Below are 21,012 nucleotides of genomic sequence, written 5' to 3'. Positions count from 1 at the left end.
GACGCCACGCGGGCGCCAACCCAGGGCCACGGCCCCCACCCACCCAGCCCGGGGAGGGAGGTTGGGCGGGTGGGGGGTGTGTGGGGGGTCTCAGCGCAGCCCATCCCTCCTTCCACAGCTCAGCAAAGGAGCCATCGCCTCCCCCCCTGGGATCCAGGGTGGTCCCCTGGGCCACCCGCGCACCCATCAACCGCCCTTCAGGGATGGCAAGAGAGCCTTAAGGGTTTTAAGGTTTTCGGATTTTATCCGTTTTATTTGCTGTTTTGACTTTTATCGTGATGCGTTGTTTTGTTTTTCTTAACATCATAGTATAGTACTTTCCTTTTTATCTATCATGAAACATGTTTGTCTTTATTGTAAAGCACTTTGAGGGCCTTTCAGGTTTTTGTAAAGGGCTATAGAAATTTAATAATAATAAAATAATAGAAAAAATAATGGAAATTTGATTGATTGATTGATTGATTGAAAACTAACAATATATAAATTACCCCCAAGAACGGTCAGAGATGTAAGACAACCAAAGGATATAATATATAAGAAAAACGGCATATGTGGGTAAAGGATAGTTTGTTGAAACAGGAGAACGTCATTGTCAGTGCGTAAGAAAAAAGGTGTGGATCAGCTCGGCTCTTTTTCAGCCTTCGACACTCAAGCCATCTCTTTAACTGAACATTTGTATGTTCTTTCACATCTTTACCAGTTAATTTGGCACCGGGGACATCATTTTAAGACAGAATTGGTAGGTTTAGCTCTGTAAACATCTCCTTCGTACACTATTTCCATTCATTTACTATTGAGGGCAAACGGGAGCGTGTCCCCCCTTAGCAACAATTGCTAACTTCACGAATATTAATGAACAAAGTGACGTGAAGCGTGCAGTATGCCATTGCCAGATAGGCACATGGTCTGCACTAAGGTCCCCCACTCAACCAGAATATTTTAAAAAATCACAATGAATGTTTAAAATTAACACTCCTATTGTAAGAAAACAAAAGGTGGTTACACATTTTGTGTGTAAAAGGTTGGAATGGGATTTGTTTAGCTTGTTCAAGTAGTTTATTAAGTCTTACTTAAATCATTTAGGCATGTCATTTAACTACATAACTTAATAGTAACTTAAAGCAGTTGTGTGGAAGCACTTGAAATAAGGTTCCTGCATAAATACTATATATATATATATATATATATATATATATATATATATATATATATATATATATATATATATATATATATATATATATATATATTGTTTTGTTTTGTTTTGTTTTGTTAGTTCACTTTGGTGTTGGCGTATTAATTCCCTGGTTGTTTGGTGTGTCAAAAGTCTGGATGGAAGCATAAGTATAGATGAAAAGTGTGCGAGCCAAAGCTTACACACAAACTAGAGAATATAGCCCTTAGTGCATCGCTGGCAAAATGAGCGTTACAAGTGAATGACAGTTTTAATTTGCCCAAAGTTAATTTAAGCAAGAGTAATTGGCTCAGATAGCTTGTTAATGCAGTATTTTCCAAACATAGCTATGCCCTCTTTTTAATGATACCCTACAGCTTCATTAATTATTTAAAATGATTTTACTCATGGCTTGTAGACTGCCACTCAAACCCAAACCCAAATGTTGTTTCTCTTTTTGGTACAAGAATGAGCAAATAGAGCTGCACCTATAATACAGGGGTGTAAATGTACTGTATGGACTGAAACACCATTATTTGGTCAGTCATTTTCTCTTTTATGTTTGACTTTATTTTTAGAATAATCATACATATGGGCTTTAAAAAGCTAGCAACAGTCTCTGCCCTCAAGGCTGAGTTCATACACTGAGGTTGTTGATAAAGATTTACCATCCAAGAGTCAATGACAGAATCAGACTTGCTTTTGATGCGGTTCTGTGCCTGCACATGGTGGATATGCGTCTCTAAGTGATGTGCAGCATATGGACAAAGGTCTTAGCACCGCGGATTTCTGCCTGCTGCATTTTCATGAATTATGGAATTCAGCACAAATATGCAAATCTGGGCATTAGCCTAGTTATACTGCCGTACTGTAACTTACAGTGACTTATTTATTATGTATGAAGCGAATATTGGAGTGAGAGGTCCTGGCAGTCGGCTTTTCTCAGATGCACAGTTTCACATCATGATGGAGCATAAATAGTCGGAGAGGTAGCTCCAAATCGCGAGCATCCTTCCACTCCGAGGAACAATTAGAGCCTGCCTCTGCACCCAATTGCCAAGCTACTTAAAATAACAATAGCTTGCACTGGATTTGGAAGCCTGGAAGATACATAGAGAATAAGTGAGCAGTTGTTGCTAATCCTCTATTTCCCCCCACAAGGCTGATGTTAAATGCGATCAGTGACTAGTCGGGGGAGGCAGGATGGTGAATGGAAAACACGATGTATGAAACATGGCACAATGCAGCATCATTGATTTTACCTGTGTTGTAAATATCGTATTGCCAGTCAAGATGCAAATTCAAGAAGTCTGCTGCTACTCACTTTTGAAATCAAGACTAGAGTTATTAAAAACATTGAAAATAATCAAGAAGTATGTAAGACTGAAATGTTGTATTATATTTGATTGCAAAAGTATCTATAATCAGTTTTATTTTTTGTTTTTGCACCACCACAGCTCACCAGAAATTCATATTTGTCAAATTGTACGGTTTCGGCGTAATTTGTACAAGTGAGCACTGATTTTTAAATGTGTACGCCGTACGTTCAAAATCTATACATTTTTCGTGCATTAAGTTTTTTCTCCATTCGGATTTTGTCACCGTTTCAGCAACGAGACAATGTGCGTTACTACGTTGGTTGAATGACGCGAGAAAAGTCAGAGACACTGAGAGAGAAGAGCGTTGTGACGCTGTAGCAAACGCGATGCTAGGTGGCTCCAATATTTCCTGACTGTAGCCGACAGCCTACAATCTACGCCTATGTATCAAATGCTTATAGAACTACATGCAAAATGACAGACGGCGGCGTTAATAAACAGCCGCCATTTTGAAGCAGTAGACTTCTCAGAAAGGCTCTGTTATAGTGAACGTTCCAAGCGAACTTAATTAACTTTTTATCTAAAATACTCCTAAATCGGCAAATTCTTGACTTGAATCTATCTTTAAATGATGAAACAGTTTTAAAACTTTAACATGTCGAAAGTAGACAGAAGGGAAGGAATGCAAAAACTGTAGCAATTTTAACAACTTTAACAGTTGATTCACAACATTAAACGATTTCTAGACATAGCAAAGTTTACTATGTTTTATTTATTTATTTATTTTTAAATGAAAAAAAAAAAAAAAAACATGAAAGGTAACACGAGTTACTTTGCCAAGTAACTAATTATTCTTACCTTCAAGTAACTGAGTTACTAACTCAATTACTTTTTGGGAGAAGTAATTTGTAACTAATTAATTACTTTTAAAAACTATGATTAACAACACTGGTCATAAAGATGAAGTCTGCAGAATGAAAAGTGATGAAAGTGGAGATTTCATTCTGCCAATTTGTTGCGGAACACAATTTGGATGCAACTATTGCTGATCACTTCTCAGAATTAGCAAAAGAAATTTCCCTGACTCAAAGATTGCATCGGTAAGTTAATTTTATCAAATGACCTTTTTAATTTATAATTGGACACACTAACGAACTACCTTCAAGTCAAACCAGCCATCATAAGGCATCATAGAAATTGCCAAAAGTGCTACATACAATTATAACAAAAGCCTCTGTTAAATTTTAGTTATCGTGATGTAGCTAAAGATACTGTTTTTTTATTGCACCAGGTTATATGAGACAATATTACCAATAAATTCATATTATTTTAAAAATGGAGTTTTATTTTTGTTTCATATTGCAAGCTATATAAAACGTTAGATTAGTCACCAATTTGTAAGGGCATACGTCACTATTAGTAAGATTGCCAACAACCTCGGGTTGATAGGTATGGAAATTTGTTGTCATGGGGTATACAGGGATCCTTTGCTACTTCGCCACTCAGCTTTTGCGCCCTAAATGCATCGTGGACTGGAGTTACATATGATGTTATAACAATATAAGAGCTCTAAAAACACATTTCTGTACATTTTACTATGTATTAGGCCTGAACGATATTGGAAAAAACTATTGCTGTGATTTTTGGGGGGGTTTGCGATATTATATTGCGATATAAAAAAAAATGTATATATATTTTTATAAAGAAATTTTCACTAGATGACTTGAATAGCTGTTTGGAAAGACTTTGGATGACTCACAATGACCAGTGTACAGTGATCCCTCGTTTTTTGCGGTTAATGGGAACCAGAACCCGCCGCAAAAAGTGAAAAACCGCGAAGTTGCGCACCCCGCCCCCCAATTTTTTTTATGTGTGTGCTCAATGTATTTCTTCAGATGTAGCATTGGAAAGAGATACATATAAGCAGGGGTGCACATAAGTGGTCCGCATGCGTACTGGACGTAGACAAATGCTCTGGCCCTCAACGGCTTCCATACGCTTTTGCGTACCGATGGCTGACCACTGTATTTGCGGCAGACATGAGAAAATAACTTCTCAAAATTTTGAAGAGGCAGGCCACACTGAGTAATTACTTTAGTGATGGGACAAAATGAGCCGAGGTTCCGAAGCTTGTGTCGAGTAATGGGAGGGGGGTTTCCACGAAGCTTGTAGCGAGGCGCGCTTCATTTCGGCAAAACCCGGAAATGATGACGTGGGAAGCCTTGCCGGCGGCCAGCGGCCGGCTGAATCTCGTGAGTGCTTCGGAAGTGATCCAACGTTTGGCGCACATTGCAAAAACAGGACAGACTACGGTATAAATTGGTTGCAAAACGCAATGGCGATCGCCTGTTATCTCACATTTTGTGGATTTCGGGCTCCTGTACTTGTTACATCTGTGTGCAACAGTGCAACCAGTGCAATCTTTTTTCGAGCCTTGTCCTTTGCTTGCGATGGAACCTGCGCGAAAAGAGCCATCCTCCCCTGTATGGGAACATTTTGATTTGATTGCTTTCAATAAGGTAAGGGAGAAAAACTACTTTAATATAAATGTGAGTGTGTGTGTGTACCTATCTGAACCAAACATCAACAGAATGAACAATCCATTAGTGTACTGGGAGGCACAAAAGAATACCTACCCAAATTTATATAAACTGGCACTCACATTTCTCTGCACCCCAGCTTCATCTGTGCCTTGTGAAAGAATATTTTCTAAAGCTGGTGAAATATTTTCCAAAAAAAAAAAAGAAACTGTTTAAAGCCAGCCACTGTGGGAAAGCTATTATTTCTAAATAAAAATGAATAACAAATTACCCTTAGCACTTGTTGTATTTTGTTCACATACTAAATTACTAACACAAGCACATTCATATCTTTGTCTTAAGCAAATAGCCATTGAATTCTTAACAATGTTGACCTCTTGGGCTTCTAGACCACTTGATGGCGCCATAGGGTAAATGAAGCACCATGAAGCTTTGCTACATGTGCAAACCAATTGGCTGCAAAGCTTCATTGCTTCATGAGGCTTCATTTGGCCATCACTAAATTACTTCCGTGTTCCCCCACCCCCGTCAAAAGACAGACGACAGAGACTTCACCGGAGCTACCGAAAAAAAGGACTTTTGCTGAAAAGTGGCTACAGGAGGTACCATGGCTAGAAGCAAATGATGCTCGCACGGAAATGCGGTACAAAATGTGCCGTGAGAATCCCAATGTCGCCGATAAGAGCAGCGCATTTTATGTAGGGTCAAAGAATTTCAGCCATCCAAACTTTGAAAAGCACGAAAAAAACAGAGCATGTGGCAATTAAGCAAACTATCGATGTCAAACAGGACCCCACTCGCCCTATGGACAAGTGGTGGAATAAAGGTAATGAACAGCGACATGCACTGACAAACATGTTTTTGCTCGCATTTTACAAAGCTAAACATGCACGTTCAATGAGGTCTTATGAGGAGGATATCCCACTTTTAAAAAGGCTTGGAGTTAATGTGGGAGCCGCATAATGCCCTTTATTTTGAATTGGTGCTTCTTATTTCTTTACATTTCACTTCAAAGTAATGACAATTTTGTTGTGCCAGTTGATGTTAATCAAGCATTAATTGTTAATATAATTAATTAAAGTTAATTGGCTCTAAGTAAAGCTTGTCATAAATTTATCGCATCAGGCGAGTCGGCTCTCGAGCTCAATGAGGACCAAGTCACATCTCCAGGTCCTCCTCTGAGAACCTGGGCAAAAAAATTATGTGCACCCCTGCATATAAGGCATATTTTTTTCTCACTTTTTCCCCAAAGTATGATTTTAAAAAATGTACAATGTACTGTATAAATATACATTTAAAATATACATAATGTATATAACACCATTTACCATATATATTAATAAATAGTTTTAAGCACTTCAAATGTAATAATTATGATCAGTTTTAAACATAACTGTCCAACCAAATCATTTTTGAACAAGAATAAAGTACTGTAGTAGAAAAATGCTTGGCTTTATTAAATACTTCTGTTTATCTACCTTAGCTGTGACTCTTGGTGGACATGTAGAAATTACAAACTCCTCATGATAATAATAAAAATAATAATAATAATAATAATGTCTTCTGGCATTTAATTTATATGTCTCAAACGTCTCCACACACACTCACATTCACTCCAAAGCGGCTTCCTTGCAGAAACTGTTTTACAAGTTAAACGATGATTGACAGCTGCTGCGCTGTGATGTCCGCTTCTTTGGCAAGATCAAAGATACCGGCATCGTTAACTTTAATAAGCAAGTGCTGCAGTGACTGTGAGGTTCAAAGAGCTGGGAGAGGGAGGGTGTGAGGCTCTGCGCAGAGCAGAAAGCAGGGTGAATGTGGATTTAAAAAAATAAAAACACGTCCCATCGCACGTCCTTGCGATGGGACTATCACGCACGCACACATCGTGATGGCGATGTTTAAACGATATATCGTACAGGCTTACTATGTATGTATGTATACTAACAGGCACAAGCACCCCCCCCCCCACACACACACGCACCCTCATCAAATGAGAGAGCGTGAGAGAATGAACGTTTTACTTATACATTATTTTTTTTTTTGTGTGTGTGTATTATTGTCTTAAACTATTCTCTAATGTTCTAATGATAATAAAGGCATTTATAGGGTTTTATATACACTTATTGATATCATACTATATATACACCAAACATTTCTGTTAAAAATTGGGCTAGGGATGGCTAGGGATGACACTACTTCGCAGTTTTTCACTTCACTTTGGGTCCCCATTGATAAGTAAGGGATCACTGTATATGATTAATAGTAATCAAAGTATGTTAGCATTTTCCTTGTTAAGTCATTGACAGCCATTGATGGCGCTAGACATCCAATCCATTTGAAGTGGGAGGTTTGGCAGCGACTGAATGAATGCACTCATTTAATGAGTATTAGTTTAGTTTTTAAGTACCACATGATTGGACGTTTATCATCGTCAGTGACACTGGAAGAGTTCATAAAAGCATCATACATTAAATATTTTCCGGAGTCCAGTAAAAGGCTTTCATATGCATAATACAGTATTTTTTGTGCAGTTTTTTTTAAACAAATCATTGTCACTATAATTTCTATTTTTGGGCAATCCCCCCCAGAGGGATGCACTTGAAAACAACAACATGCCCATCTGTAACAGTGTAACAGACCCCAAATTTACGAGTAGCAATAATAACGGTTATTTCAAGGCAACGGTGGAGTAGAATTTATTGTTTAATTTTAAACCACTTATTGGTTAGCAGGATATAAAACGATGTACATTCATTGCTGATGTATTTCCTGTAAAGCATTTGGAATACAAGCTTGTGAATGCCTTTAAAGTCGCTTCAAATTTCAAAAAATCTCCACACAGCAGCTGCGCATCCAGCGTTTTCCCTAGGCTGGAGTCTTAGAACCCTGCTTCCTACTCCCTCCAGAACCTACTCTTTGTTCACACAGTCTTTATTTACTATTCTATTTTAATGCTTGTGGCACATGTTCGCTCAGTTTTATTTGACCCACATTATTCACTGCAAGCAGCTCATTCATTATAAGTATCTTTCTTTGGCCCGGTTTTGGTGATGGCAAATGATTAGACTGTGAAGACCCACAGCAAAGTAAGTATTTAAATGCTTACTCTGCGTAATAAAAAGGGAAACTTAGATTGAAGTGATACTAATTTTTTTTCCAAAATAGAGGTTTACTCTCCACTAGTGACAAACTACAGTATTTTTCAGACTATAAGTCGCATTTTTTTTCATAGTTTGCCCGGTGGTGTGACTTATACTTTGGAGAGACTTATCTATGAAATTATTAACACAATACAGGTAGTCCCCAGGTTACTATGTACCTGACTTACGTGGCGTCGACTTTACGACACCGGAGTCCCGTCCGCCATTTTGTCTCCAATTTTTTTTTTTTTTTAAATAATGTTGATCTTTGTCTGTGATGCATGCTTTTATTTTGTCGCAGGAAGCGTAGAACAGGTAGCATTTCCGCACGTAAGTAAGAGTGCTTGTACCGTATTTTTCGGACTACAAGTCGCACCTGAGTATAAGTCGCACTAGCCATAAAATGCCCAACGAAGAGAAAAAAAACATATACAAGTCGCACCGGAGTATACGTTGCATTTTTGGGGGAAATTTTACTCGATAAAATCCAACACATAGAACAGATAGGTCATCTTGAAAGGCAATTTTATATAAAAATACAATAGAGAATTAAGGGAATATGAACCATTCTCACACACACCATATAATTGTTTGCATTAGTCTAACACATTCATCTAACGATAGTTTAGGCAGACTTCACTCCATGGCCTTGAACACAGTAAAGTGAATCACCTTATCGGGGCTCATGAGGGGGAAATGGAAAAATGGTACCGTTTCTCGTAGTCACCGTCTAACTGTTTGCATTACTCGAACACACGTAATATAATTAATCAGGGAATAGTATCATTTCTCATATTTACTGTAGGACTGAACTACTCTAAACACACCTAATATAAAATAAATAGCACACCATAGTTTAATGAAAAGAAGCAGAATAGATACACAACGCCATCTTATCACAGAAGCCCAACGCGTGCGTCACGAGCAAGATTGACGCACCAACTATCGCAATCAGTTCTCCCGAGAACACCAACAAGGACAAAGAGCAGCGCGCCTTGTCCTAAAACAAGTAGAGCCAGCCCGGATAACAAAGTTGATAGCAGGCGCTTGGGACGTCAAGACCAGCGTCGGTCGCTGTGGCAACCACGTCCCATCCACAGACGAATCTAACTGCCCAAAACTGGCCACAGAGGGATGGCCCCGAAACAACACTCAGCCACACCTTTGGCCCGGCCTACTCTACCACAGACTTAAAAAACACTGGACACTGAGATAACACAGATTTGCTGCTCTGAAACATTTTCTATGTAGCCTTGTTTTGGATTTAGCATTGTTCCTCCGTCGTCTGTTTTTGCATTGTTTTTTGACCATTGTCGACGGATAAATTGTCAACCTGCTTTCGGTGAGTCTTCTTCAAACTTTTGGACATGGAGTCAGTACAAAGGGTTAACACAGGGAGTGAACCCGCGGAATTTCCGCCCCTCCCAGTTAGCGCATGGAAGCGTTAATCAGCGGAGCACACCTTCGTTCGGCTGTTGCCGTTTTCCGTGCGGCTTCGTGGGTGGGCGGATTCCAAGAAGAACAACATGCTGAATAAGTGTACAGTGTATGAACAACGAAATAGGAATATACTGCCCTCACCAGGACGCTATGGCTCGGTTCTGGCTATACAGCGAGCTAAACTCCCAAATGACGATGCTGTACGTCTGTATAATTTGCTGAATGAATTTCGTCCTTGATACTAAACAGGTTCGCATCAACATAATTAAATGACAATTAGGTGCTATTACAGCAATGACACAAACGGTTAGCATGCGTTCGCTAGCATTAGCACATCGTACAAACAACTACACAACTGGCTGTAAGTGTCCGATCGCGGGTGGAAAACACACAACAACAGAAAAGATGATTCACACAGGCGTTGCCTGCCTCTCTCTCTCTCTCTCTCTCTCTCTCTGTCTCTGTCTCTGTCTCTCTCTCTCTCTCTCTCTCTCTCTCTCTCTCTCTCTCAGACGTTGTGTAGCTGTCAGTCTTCTTCTGGCGTGTGAGCGCTCTTCTTCGCGTAAACAAGTGCGACCCCACGTGGGCGTGAAAGCGCCACAAACTAAAAGCATGCATTTCTATATAAAAAAGTCAATTGACTTACATACAATTGAACACACGTTTCCAAAGGCAGAACGCGAACGTGGCCATAGCTATTAAGAGTTATTCAGATAACTATAGCAAAAATAACACGCTAACAAGTTTACCAAACTATCAGTGTCACTCCAAAACACCAAAATAACATGTGAAATGATATCTTAATGTGTTAATAATTTCCCCAGCCAAACTATTAAAAAAACTGCGACTTATAGTCCGAAAAAAACGGTACACACGAAGAAGAACGTATTTACGCACACGAAGAGGGGAAAGATTACAGCTGCATGCCTGCGCGCACATTTCTTCCTTGTGATGCACCCACAAAGGCACCTGTATATAACACATTTTTGTACTGTCGAATTCTTGGAGCGAGTTTGGGTGATTGTTTTTGATGATGTGCAAACGCTAACTGATACATGCTAATCGTTTGTTTGGATCATTATTGCTGTATTAGCAGCTAGTTGTAAACGCAAATTATGATTGCTGTTATTGAAGATGAAACTGATTTGATTTTTATTTTAGTTTCCTTCTGCAAATGTTAATTTCATCAGTAGCTGAATAAAGTCAGCAAACCACACGGACGTCTGACATCGTCATTTCGGAGTTGAGCTCGCTGTCTAGGTTGGACTTGGACATCGTCTTGGCTAGTACAGTACAATGACGTCTAATACACGCTTGTTTCGTCCTCTGTTTTTTTTCCAGTCGTTTTTTTTTCGCGTAACAGTGTCTCGTACACCAACTCTCGGCATTGATGGTGGGTACAGTATATTTTTTTGTCTTTTTTTTTTTTTGTTATTTATTGGGTCTGATTAATCTAAATGATTGATCTCTACAGCAATTATTATGCATAGCTTGTATTTCATTATGTTACTGTATGTGCGGTCCGCTTTCCTTTATTGCACTCGGACTCGTTTGACGTCACGCCAGCGCTATTTTCTGTTAGTTTCGAGCGTTGCTTTCACATTGGGAAGCGGGGGTGAACGCCAGTTAACATTTCAAGAAGGCAGGGAAACTGTAAACGGCGTGGGCTCGGCCATGCTCTCCCCTATTAGTTCGCTATTAGCCTGCTAGCTTATTGAGTAGCGTTCGTTTTCACCGTTGGACCGGTGCCACTAATAGCTGCCAAAATTTGGACCTTATTTCCCTCGGTTTCATTGTGCAGGTTTTGAGGTATGTTTTTGTAGGCAAATATGTCTCTGTTGATTTACTTTAAAGCAACATTGTACGCTCTTTGTCATTATTGTATTTCATTTTATTATCATTAATAAATGTTAGTTGTAGGAAGAACTATGTTGTGATCAGTGTTACAAGGGGGGAGTAATATCTACACATCTATCCATTTTTTACTTTATTTTATTAAAATGACGTATAATACATGTGTAGCCCCTATCTATACCCTTGTGTATGTATACCGATAGGAGCTGCAATCTAGGTTCGGTTTATTTGGTTTGGCTACGATAACCACATCTAACATCAGGTTTAGGCAATTGGAATGCTTTTTTGTAGATTTTTAATGAACAACACAATGAACAATTTTAACAAAAACACACAATGAACTATTATTTAACACACTATAAAATTAACAAGAAAAAACAGTCGTGTTGGGTCTCAGTCAAGTGTTTGTCAAAGTCAAATTCGTCGAATATTAGTTGCAATCGCAACTAATTCAATGTCTCAAGTTTATACTATTGCAGTAGTTTTCAATGTTCGTTGGAGTGCACTCTTTTCGAAGAAAAAAAATGTATGTATCAGTCCGATGACTGATACAATCCTACCACACAGACAGTCCGTCTGTTATTCCAGAATTTTCGATGTTCTTGGTTCTTCAAATCACTCTGGGTTAGCTCGCCATCGTTGAATCCAATCTGATGATCTTTCTTTTTTTTCCAATCAGAAAAAAAACCTGACCTGTATTTAACACAGGTCTTGGGTTACAATCTTTTCAGTTTCAATGTTTCAGTTTCATTTTTGTTGTACAACTTTTTCAAACACTACTGAGTGTAAACACTCAAGAATATACTTCTAGTCATTTACAAAGCATTTTGTACGCAATAAATGACATTTCCATTAAACAACATTAATAATTACATTTCTTTTCCTTTCAAATGGAACTATAGTTTATACCATTTCAAACAGCAGTATATTTTGATAAAAATTATCTCACCGAATAGTCTTAACTGACGACGCCTGGTCCTCTTCTTCTCACACAAGGCTTTTGGCCTGCATGAATAAGGCGCTAGCAGTTAGCCATGAATGCAAATTTAGCATTAGCGAATTAGCGAATTGTTTCCACATCTTACCGAGTGGTTTCTGCTCAATATTTTCACCACGTGACCGCCTGAATTCGCTTCACGCAACAGACGCCACACAGCAACAGTTGATGCATTCGTCAATTTGCTTTTTTTTCTCTTTTTCTCATTTCTTTCTGGGCGAACAAAACTTTTCCCCCTTAGTTAGAAAAGCCAACGTTCCAAAAGGAAGTGCGCATGCGCTGACGTCATAGTTGTGAGTCTCTGACTTCATTCAAGTGTCGCTCATGCCCTCTATTGTTGTTATTGGGTATAACGCTTTAATATTTTTCTCTGGCCTACATTATTGGGTATAATGCTTCAATATTTTGCTCTGGGTTACATCCTCCCCCCCTTAAATAACATGAGTCCCTTCATGTGCTTCTGTTCTCAATCTCTCTTCAAACATTTCGCCTAATGCTGTATTGAAACCATCGAAAACAGTTTGAATCAAAGAAAGGAATGGTTTTCCTAACTGAGAATAAGTAAGTTTTTCAGGTGGTTTTCGTTGGCGTACAGATCTGCGTAATGATTGTTGGGAATATTGATCACTTTCACCTGTATCTTCTGCAGGTAAAGGGTTACTCTCTTGTGTAACCTCTGCAAATTCAGCTGAACTTTGGAAGGAGTTGTCAACAAGAACTTGATCAGTTTTGCTTCCCATTTCATTTTCTTTTGCATTAGTTAGGTCCTCTGTTTCAATCCTAAACACATTCTCTTCCATTTCGGTTAGTGGATTTTCAGTTTGTATTCCATTTTCTTCATTTGGCTTGGAATCATTAGAATGTGATTGACATTCTCCTGCTAAATCGTGGGATAAGTGTCCATTTTCTTCCACAACCGATTTTTGGAATTGAGTGTTGATCGACTCTGACAGATTGGGTTGTTTCACTGGAATTGATTTTTCCATTTCCACATCGGGTACTTTTTCCAAGTTTGGTACAGGTTTTAATCTATCCTTTGTTGGTATTGTTAGTTTTACCATGGGTTCGACAGGGTGAAACACCGTCTCAATGTCCGGGGAACAGAACTGAATTTCATCTTCATCCTCATCAAGAGAATGAAATTGATGGTCATCATCCATTTGCGTGTCATTTCTTGTTCTACTCTTGGTGGTAGTCTTTGGCTTAGCAAGTGTTTCCTCATTTTCGGGAAGAAATCCACAAGGTAACAATAGATCCCGGTGCAAAGTACGTGTTGGTCCATCTTGACCTTCAGGGCACACAGTATACACTGGCAAATCACTTGCTCTCTTTTGGACAACATAAATGGTTGACTCCCAACGATCAGCAAGTTTATTCTTACCCCTGAGACGGACATTACGCACTAGTACCCTATCGCCTATCTCTAGAGTACTTTCTCTTATCCGCACATCAAAGGTTTTCTTGTTCTTGTCAGCCACTTTATTTGCATTTTCTGTCGCAATCTGGTAGCTTGATTTCAGGTAAGATTTCAAATTTTTCACATATTGAGCGTGTGTTGGAATGGAGCCCTCCTTGACCGGCAACCCAAAAGCTATGTCAATCGGTAACCGTGGTTGCCGGCCAAACATGAGTTCATAGGGTGTGAACCCTGTTACGTCATTTTTCGTGCAGTTGTATGCGTGAGTTAGAGGTTTCACATAATCACGCCACTTCATCTTTTGTTTCTCTTGTAGAGTTCCCAGCATACTGAGAAGCGTACGGTTGTACCGCTCAACTGGGTTTCCTCGTGGATGATATGGACTTGTCCTTATTTTCTTTATACCGAGTAAGGTACAAAGTTCTTTGATGAGCACAGATTCAAAATCACGACCTTGATCACTCAGTAGACGTTCGGGAAATCCGTAGTGGATGAAAAATTGTTCCCATAAGCAACGTGCTACTGTAGATGCTTTCTGGTCTCTCGTTGGGATAGCTACTGCATACTTTGTAAAATGGTCAGTAATAACGAGAACATCTTTTGTGTTGTGACTGTCTGGCTCTAATGACAAAAAGTCCATACAGACTAGCTCCATTGGACGGCTAGTTGTGATGGAGACCAAAGGTGCAGCTTTGTCTGGTTGTTTCTTTCTTTTAACACATCGTGCACAGGTTTTGATTTTGAGCTCAATCTCAGACGCCATTTTTGGCCAGTAAAACCGGGATCTGACCAAATCAAGAGTACGATCTATTCCAAGATGACCCATCTCATCATGCAAACTAGTGAAAATGGATGATCTCAATGCACGTGGAAGAACAAATTGATACACTATTGTGTTGCCACAATGCCGTTTCTTGAATAAAAGTCCATTTTTCAGTTCTAGACGAGGTAACTCTCTAAGCATCAGACAAAGCTCTGGCAGCTCTAACTTTAAGCTGTCAGGTACGGGATCCCCTGACTCAAGGGACTTAATGACAGTAGAAATCACAGGATCTGCTTGCTGTAGTCTAGCTAATTCAGCATCACTATACTTTGGGAATGTGAAAAGTTCATCAGATATCTCTCCATCTTCTTCAAAGGCGGCTGGAATAGCATCCGGATGGAGTGCTAGTGACTCTATAAAACAAGGAGACTGACCTAGCTCTTCTTCTTGTACCAAAGTATGATGTTGACAGCTTGCCTTGACTACGTCTTCAGAAACTAAATGGTGTGAGGTGAAATCACGAATTCTCATTATTTCGTCTTGAGAGATTTGGTCATTGATCAATTCTCCATGTGGCCTTCTTGATAACCCATCAGCATCCTGGTTTTGTTTTCCCGCCCGGTATTTGATATCAAAGGAGTAAGTAGACAGGTTGGCCAACCAACGGTAACTGGTTGCATCTAGCTTTGCAGTGGTGAGAATGTACCTGAGTGGATTGTTGTCTGTTACAACCGTGAATGTATTTCCATACAGGTAATCGTGAAACTTCTCAGTAACAGCCCATTTTAAAGCTAGAAATTCCAGCTTGTGTGCTGGGTATCGGGCTTCGCTCTTTGAAAGACCCCTACTCGCATAAGCAATAACTCTGTTCTGCCCATCCTGCTCCTGATACAATGCCGCCCCAAGTCCCGTTGTGCTGGCGTCCGTATGAAGGACGTAAGGTTTCTCGGGATTAGCAAAACCGAGAACTGGAGATGACGTTAATTTCTCGATTATGTCTTCAAATGCATTTTGACAATCAGCTGTCCATCTTTCTCCGAATTGGCCTTTTGGGTCGTGGTACTGATCGGCATTTTTATATACTTTGGTCATTTTACGGCTAGGTGGGTAGCCTGTCAAAAGGTTGGTTAAGGGCTTTGTGATTTTTGAATATCCCTCCACATACCGGCGATAGTACCCAGCGAAGCCTAAAAATGATCTCAGTTCCTTAAGTGTCTGAGGTTTCGGCCAGGTTTTTAAAGCTTCGATCTTTGTTGGATCGGTTTCCACTCCATTTCGAGACACAATATGTCCGAGGTATCGAACTGACGTTTGAAAAAAACGGCACTTCTCTGGTGACAATTTCAAACCATTTTCTCGTAACCGTTCAAGAACTTTGGCTAAACGAATCTCATGTTCCTCTAAAGTTTTTGAAAAAACTATTATGTCGTCAAGGAAAACCAAAACTTCGCGCAAGTTGATGTCACCCATGCACTTCTCCATTAAGCGCTGGAAGGTGCTTGGCGCATTAGTTATTCCCTGTGGCATTCTATTCCACTCCCAGAAACCAAGCGGACATACAAATGCTGTTTTCGCCTTGTCGCTCTCCTCCATCTCTATCTGATAGTAGCCCGATTTTAAATCCATAACCGAGAACCATTGAGACCCATTGAGTGCCGAGAATGATTCTTCAAGGTTAGGTAAAGCGTACGCATCTTTGATAGTCTGGCTGTTCAATTTTCGATAATCGACACACAAACGAATATCACCATTCTTCTTTTTTACAACAACAATAGGAGATGAGAATGGTGATTCTGATTCGCGTATAACCCCAGCATCTAGGAGCGTTTGGAGGTGACGTCTTACAGCGTTGTAATCCTGAGGATGTATAGGACGAGGTCTCTGTTTAAAAGGAGTATCCTCTTTTAGCTGTATTCTGTGTTTAACTTTAGTTGCATGACCAAAATCGAGATCATCATGAGAGAAAACATCAGAGTATGTATTCAAGTTTTTAATGATTCTAGCCTTCCACTCTTCTGGAAGTGGGGAATCTCCAAAATCAAATTTTAGACTTCCTGATGTGTCATATGTCTGTTGATTTGTCGGTTTAGCAAACTCTTCAGAACTTCCTTCACATTTCTGACTTAGCGGAACGTTCTGGATGTCAGTAATTTTCTGGGGTACACTAAGTTTGGCAACAACACAATTAATGGGCAAAGAAATATCACGGTTGGTCTCATTATTAAGCACAACTGGAATTTTGTGTGGGAAACAGGCCGGTAGAGTAATGAGACAACTGTCAATAAAGATTCCACCCGGTAATGATGACAGGGTGGGTTGTTCAAGCAATGCCCATTTTTCATTGCTGACACCACTGACATTAACAAACCCGTCTAATACAACTTTTTGACCAGCTGGAATAACATCTGGTTTCCTGCTTCGCAATTTTACAAACCCAAACTGGTCATCTTGTTGATCCTGTCTAAATCGTAAAATCCTCAGTACTTGATGATAACCACAATAAGGGTTAATTGAAGGTATGGAGTCACAGTACTGTTCATAAAGTGGATCTAAAGTGTTAGTTCCAATCAGTATTGGAGTGTCGCTGTTGGAGCGAACATCTGGCACAACCAAGGCTAGAGTTTGAATTTGAGGTTCACAATCAATGAACTCTTTAGGAAATTGTACATTTAACTGTACATAACCAGCATAGGAGACCAAATCACCAGTTGCTCCTTCCACTTCAAGAATATCACTAATTGGGTGCATTATTTGGTCTGACAAGTGCAAATTGTAAAACGATTTTGAAACCGTGGTGACCTGTGAACCGGTATCGAGTAGTGAATTACATTCAATTCCATTGACTTTAATGTTAGCTGCAGTTTTGGTGCCAACAAGCCCTTTTGGAATTGTTCTTGTTTGGACTGTTTGGTGTTGTTTTAGTGAAATTCTGGATTTGTGCACAGTGTTAGTTTTGGGACTTTCTTTCACTTCTGTTCCCATTTGCCCCTCAATGGAAACAGCTACGTTTAAATTATCTGCTGCGTTGCTCTTCTCCCAAGCTTCTTGTTTGGCTTTCAGCTCTTGTCTCTTGGCATTCACAAGTGCAGGGTCGGGAGGATTGTTGCAAGATGTTTTAATGTGTCCGTCTTCACCACAGTGAAAGCAATACCATGGTCTTGGTCGTTTGGACACAGAGCTAGGTTTGACTGGAGATTGCTTCACACTAGATGATTCCTTCCTGTCACTAGGCTTTTTGTTTTTGGTTTTCTCTCCTTGGTTCATTGTAGGTTTATTTTCTTTGAGTTGCATTAATGTTGCAATTTGAGACTGAAGACTGACAAGTTGCTTCTGAATTTTCTGTAGTTCTGTAGGTTGTTTGTTCATTTCAGCAGTTGAGATGCTATCAGTCTTGTCACAAAAACTGATATTGTGAGCTTGGGTTTGGGCTTTGGGTTTTGTGAAGCCCAAATGTTGTTTCATTCGTGTGGCTTTTGTAGCTTGCTTATCTTCCTCTGTGCGCAGCAGCCATAAGAGTTCAGAGAAACTGGGTGGGTCTTTAACCTTACTTTCTAGCTGAAGCTGTCTTATAAGGTCATTATCCCAGCATCCCCTACAGAACTGTTTTAAAAGCTGCTTATCTGCATCAATGACTGAAATTGCCTTCATTTGTACAGATTTGTTCAAAACATTCTGAAGTCTTTGAAGATAGTTGGATGCTGCTTCACCAGCATTTTGGTTAAGACTAAGGAATTTAGCAAACAATTCATCACTATCCTCCACTGTAGCAAATGCAGCATCAAGAAGTTCTAAGTACGCTCTGGAACTTGAGTGTGGACCTAACGACTTGACTACACTGGCAGCTGGAGATGATAAACTGTCGACAATTTTCCTTACAATCTGTCTATCTGAAATTGTGGAATCAGCTAAATAAAACTCAACACTATCTCGCCAAGTGTCATAGTCTACTTCAAAATTTGGACATGGCATCCTACCTGAAAATGGTCGCAACCTTGCAGTGGAAATACTCTGCGAAGAGGTATCTGGGGTTTTGACAATGTGTTCGACAACTAAACGTTGCACTTCTGGTGGGATAATCTGTTCAGATGGAAGTTTTCTGTTGGATTCTGAAGTTACTGTGGCTGGAGCAATGTTCTCATTTACTTCTGAACTAATAGTTCTGGATGTATCAGGTTCATGTCCTTCAACATCAGCAGGCTCTTCGTTTGACTCTCCAATAACTTCCGTTATTCTAGTTAAGCCCTCTCTCAAAATATTCTCAAATGATTTACCACTTATTTTCGCCATGGTTTTAAGATCAGACAAAAATTTGTCTGCAATGTCATTGCCTTTCTCATTAGAATATGTATTGGCTAATGCATCAACATGGTGAACTACTGTGGTGTTTGCTTCGGCGGTTCTGTCAAATGGCAGCTTTAGAAATTCAACAGCTGCACCAGTTTTGAACTCTACTATTAGATGATCCGGCAACTGCGGAATTACAATATGTCTCTCTATAGCGCCATATTGTTTCAAGTAATCAATTATCTCCTCATCTACCACTGTATTAGACAAACCAGTGATAATCACAGAATTTGGGACCTTTACATTTACTTTCTCAATGATGTCCATTTTTTTTTTTTTTTTTTTTTTTTTTTTTTTTTTTTTTTTTTGCTTTCTGGGCGAACAAAACTTTTCCCCCTTAGTTAGAAAAGCCAACGTTCCAAAAGGAAGTGCGCATGCGCTGACGTCATAGTTGTGAGTCTCTGACTTCATTCAAGTGTCGCTCATGCCCTCTATTGTTGTTATTGGGTATAACGCTTTAATATTTTTCTCTGGCCTACATTATTGGGTATAATGCTTCAATATTTTGCTCTGGGTTACACATGTTTTTGGATAGTTATTTTGAGAGGGGGTAATTGAGGTACTTAAAGGGAACCTCAGACTTAAAGACTTGTAGGCTCGAATAAGCCACACTTGTTTTCTATTACTAAAACATGTTATTAGAAACACATAAAGGGCAAAGGGCGGTGGGACGGGCGGCTGGACAGAAACTCCATGCTGCGGTCCCACTGCCCCAAGCCAAGCGCTCCTATTTTAATGCATACATTGCACTACCCTCCCCTCACACCCCCATCACGGTGCTGGTTGATGGCTGCCAGTCGGGAACCTGGCAGCCACAGTAATAGGGTGGTAGGTGGGTCCCACACTTTTTCTATATGGCGTGGCTCCCGGGGTGTGGCCTCCCCTCTGCCTCGGCTGCCGGCCGCGGGAGTGGGTTGGGGGGTCGGGTCTCCGATCTTGCATCGCCCCGTGGCAGTTCCTGGGCGTTCTCCTGCCTCCGCCTTCCCCTCTCTTCTCTGGCTGGGCATCCGCCCTGCGCTCCGTCGCGGGTCGCTGGCTGGGCGCCGGTGTATCAGCGGGGTGTCGCCTGCACCGGCGGGGGTCCCTGCCTTGCCTGGGGCTTGGTGGGCCGCTGGGGGTCCCGTGGCGTGCCGTGCCGGTTGGGGGGCTGTGGCTGTGGCTCGTGGCCCGGGTGGGCGGGCGGGGGTGGGTGTAGGCGTGGGGTTGGTGATGCGTCCCCTCCTGCCATCCCTGAAGGCCGGTTGATGGGCGCGCGTGTGGCCCGGGGGACCACCCTGGGTCCCGGGGGGGGGGGGGGGGGGCGGTGGCTCCTTTGCTGGGCGGCGGGAGGAGGGATGGGCTGCACATGGCCCCCCCACCCCCCCGCCAGCCCTCCCTCCCCGGGCTGGCTGGGTGGGGGCCGTGGCCCTGGGTTGGCGCCCGCGCGGTTTCTCCGCCCGTCTGCGTGGCTGTCGCGCGCCCGGTGGGGCTTGCGTGCTGCTGGATGTGGTAGGGCATGCTCGGGTTGGGGGTTCCGGTGCCGGGATTGGCGATGCGGCGGCGTAGGGTTGGTCGCCAATGGGCTTACACTCATAAGAGATTCACACGATTACTGGGTTCTAGATCACAGAACTGATTTGTGTACACTCTACACCTTTCAATCACTTAGCTTATAGTCTTATAGACACCCCCACCCCCATTCTCCTCTTTCACTGGCCAATTGGCCCCCACATGGTGTAAACCGGAAATACATCTCGCTGACGATAGCACCAGCATATTAGTAACTAGTTTAGATGTTCAATGTATTTCTTGTTGTTGTTTATGTGTTTCTTTTCTTTCTTCTCTTGTATTTCTTTTCTTCTGTCCCCCCATAATCCCTTCCTGTTCGCTGCTTTGTCATAATAAAAAGGTATTTTGAAGGATCACAATGGGAGTATGTCAGACTCTCCATGTGAAACATTAAAACTGTTCAGAATCCGGGCACTTAGACTTCCATTCTCTGTGTCAAACAGCTGAACAGGACAGGTTTAAAAAAAAAAAAA

General features: G+C 40.9%; 2 protein-coding genes across 3 annotated transcripts in view; both read right to left on the bottom strand.

The window, feature by feature from the left end:
- LOC130922737 (heparan sulfate glucosamine 3-O-sulfotransferase 1-like) overlaps positions 1 to 21,012 on the bottom strand; it is an 87,769-nt gene that overhangs the window by 57,604 nt on the left and 9,153 nt on the right. The window lies entirely within an intron of this gene.
- On the bottom strand, positions 1,250 to 19,219 carry LOC130922736 (uncharacterized). Of its 2 annotated transcripts, XM_057847704.1 has the most exons (3): positions 12,556 to 19,219; positions 12,420 to 12,475; positions 1,250 to 12,163 (listed from the first exon to the last, which is right to left on the bottom strand). In XM_057847704.1, exon 1 carries the CDS (start codon positions 18,932 to 18,934, stop codon positions 12,899 to 12,901), a length of 6,036 nt encoding a protein of 2,011 aa, XP_057703687.1. In that variant the 5' UTR covers positions 18,935 to 19,219; the 3' UTR covers positions 1,250 to 12,163; positions 12,420 to 12,475; positions 12,556 to 12,898. The 2 variants fall into 2 exon arrangements, with proteins under 2 accessions (XP_057703687.1, XP_057703686.1); XM_057847703.1 differs by having other exon boundaries at positions 12,420 to 19,219.

Source organism: Corythoichthys intestinalis, chromosome 10 (assembly GCF_030265065.1).
Source record: "Corythoichthys intestinalis isolate RoL2023-P3 chromosome 10, ASM3026506v1, whole genome shotgun sequence".
NCBI lineage: Eukaryota > Metazoa > Chordata > Actinopteri > Syngnathiformes > Syngnathidae > Corythoichthys > Corythoichthys intestinalis.
This window is presented reverse-complemented; position numbering and strand designations above follow the sequence as displayed.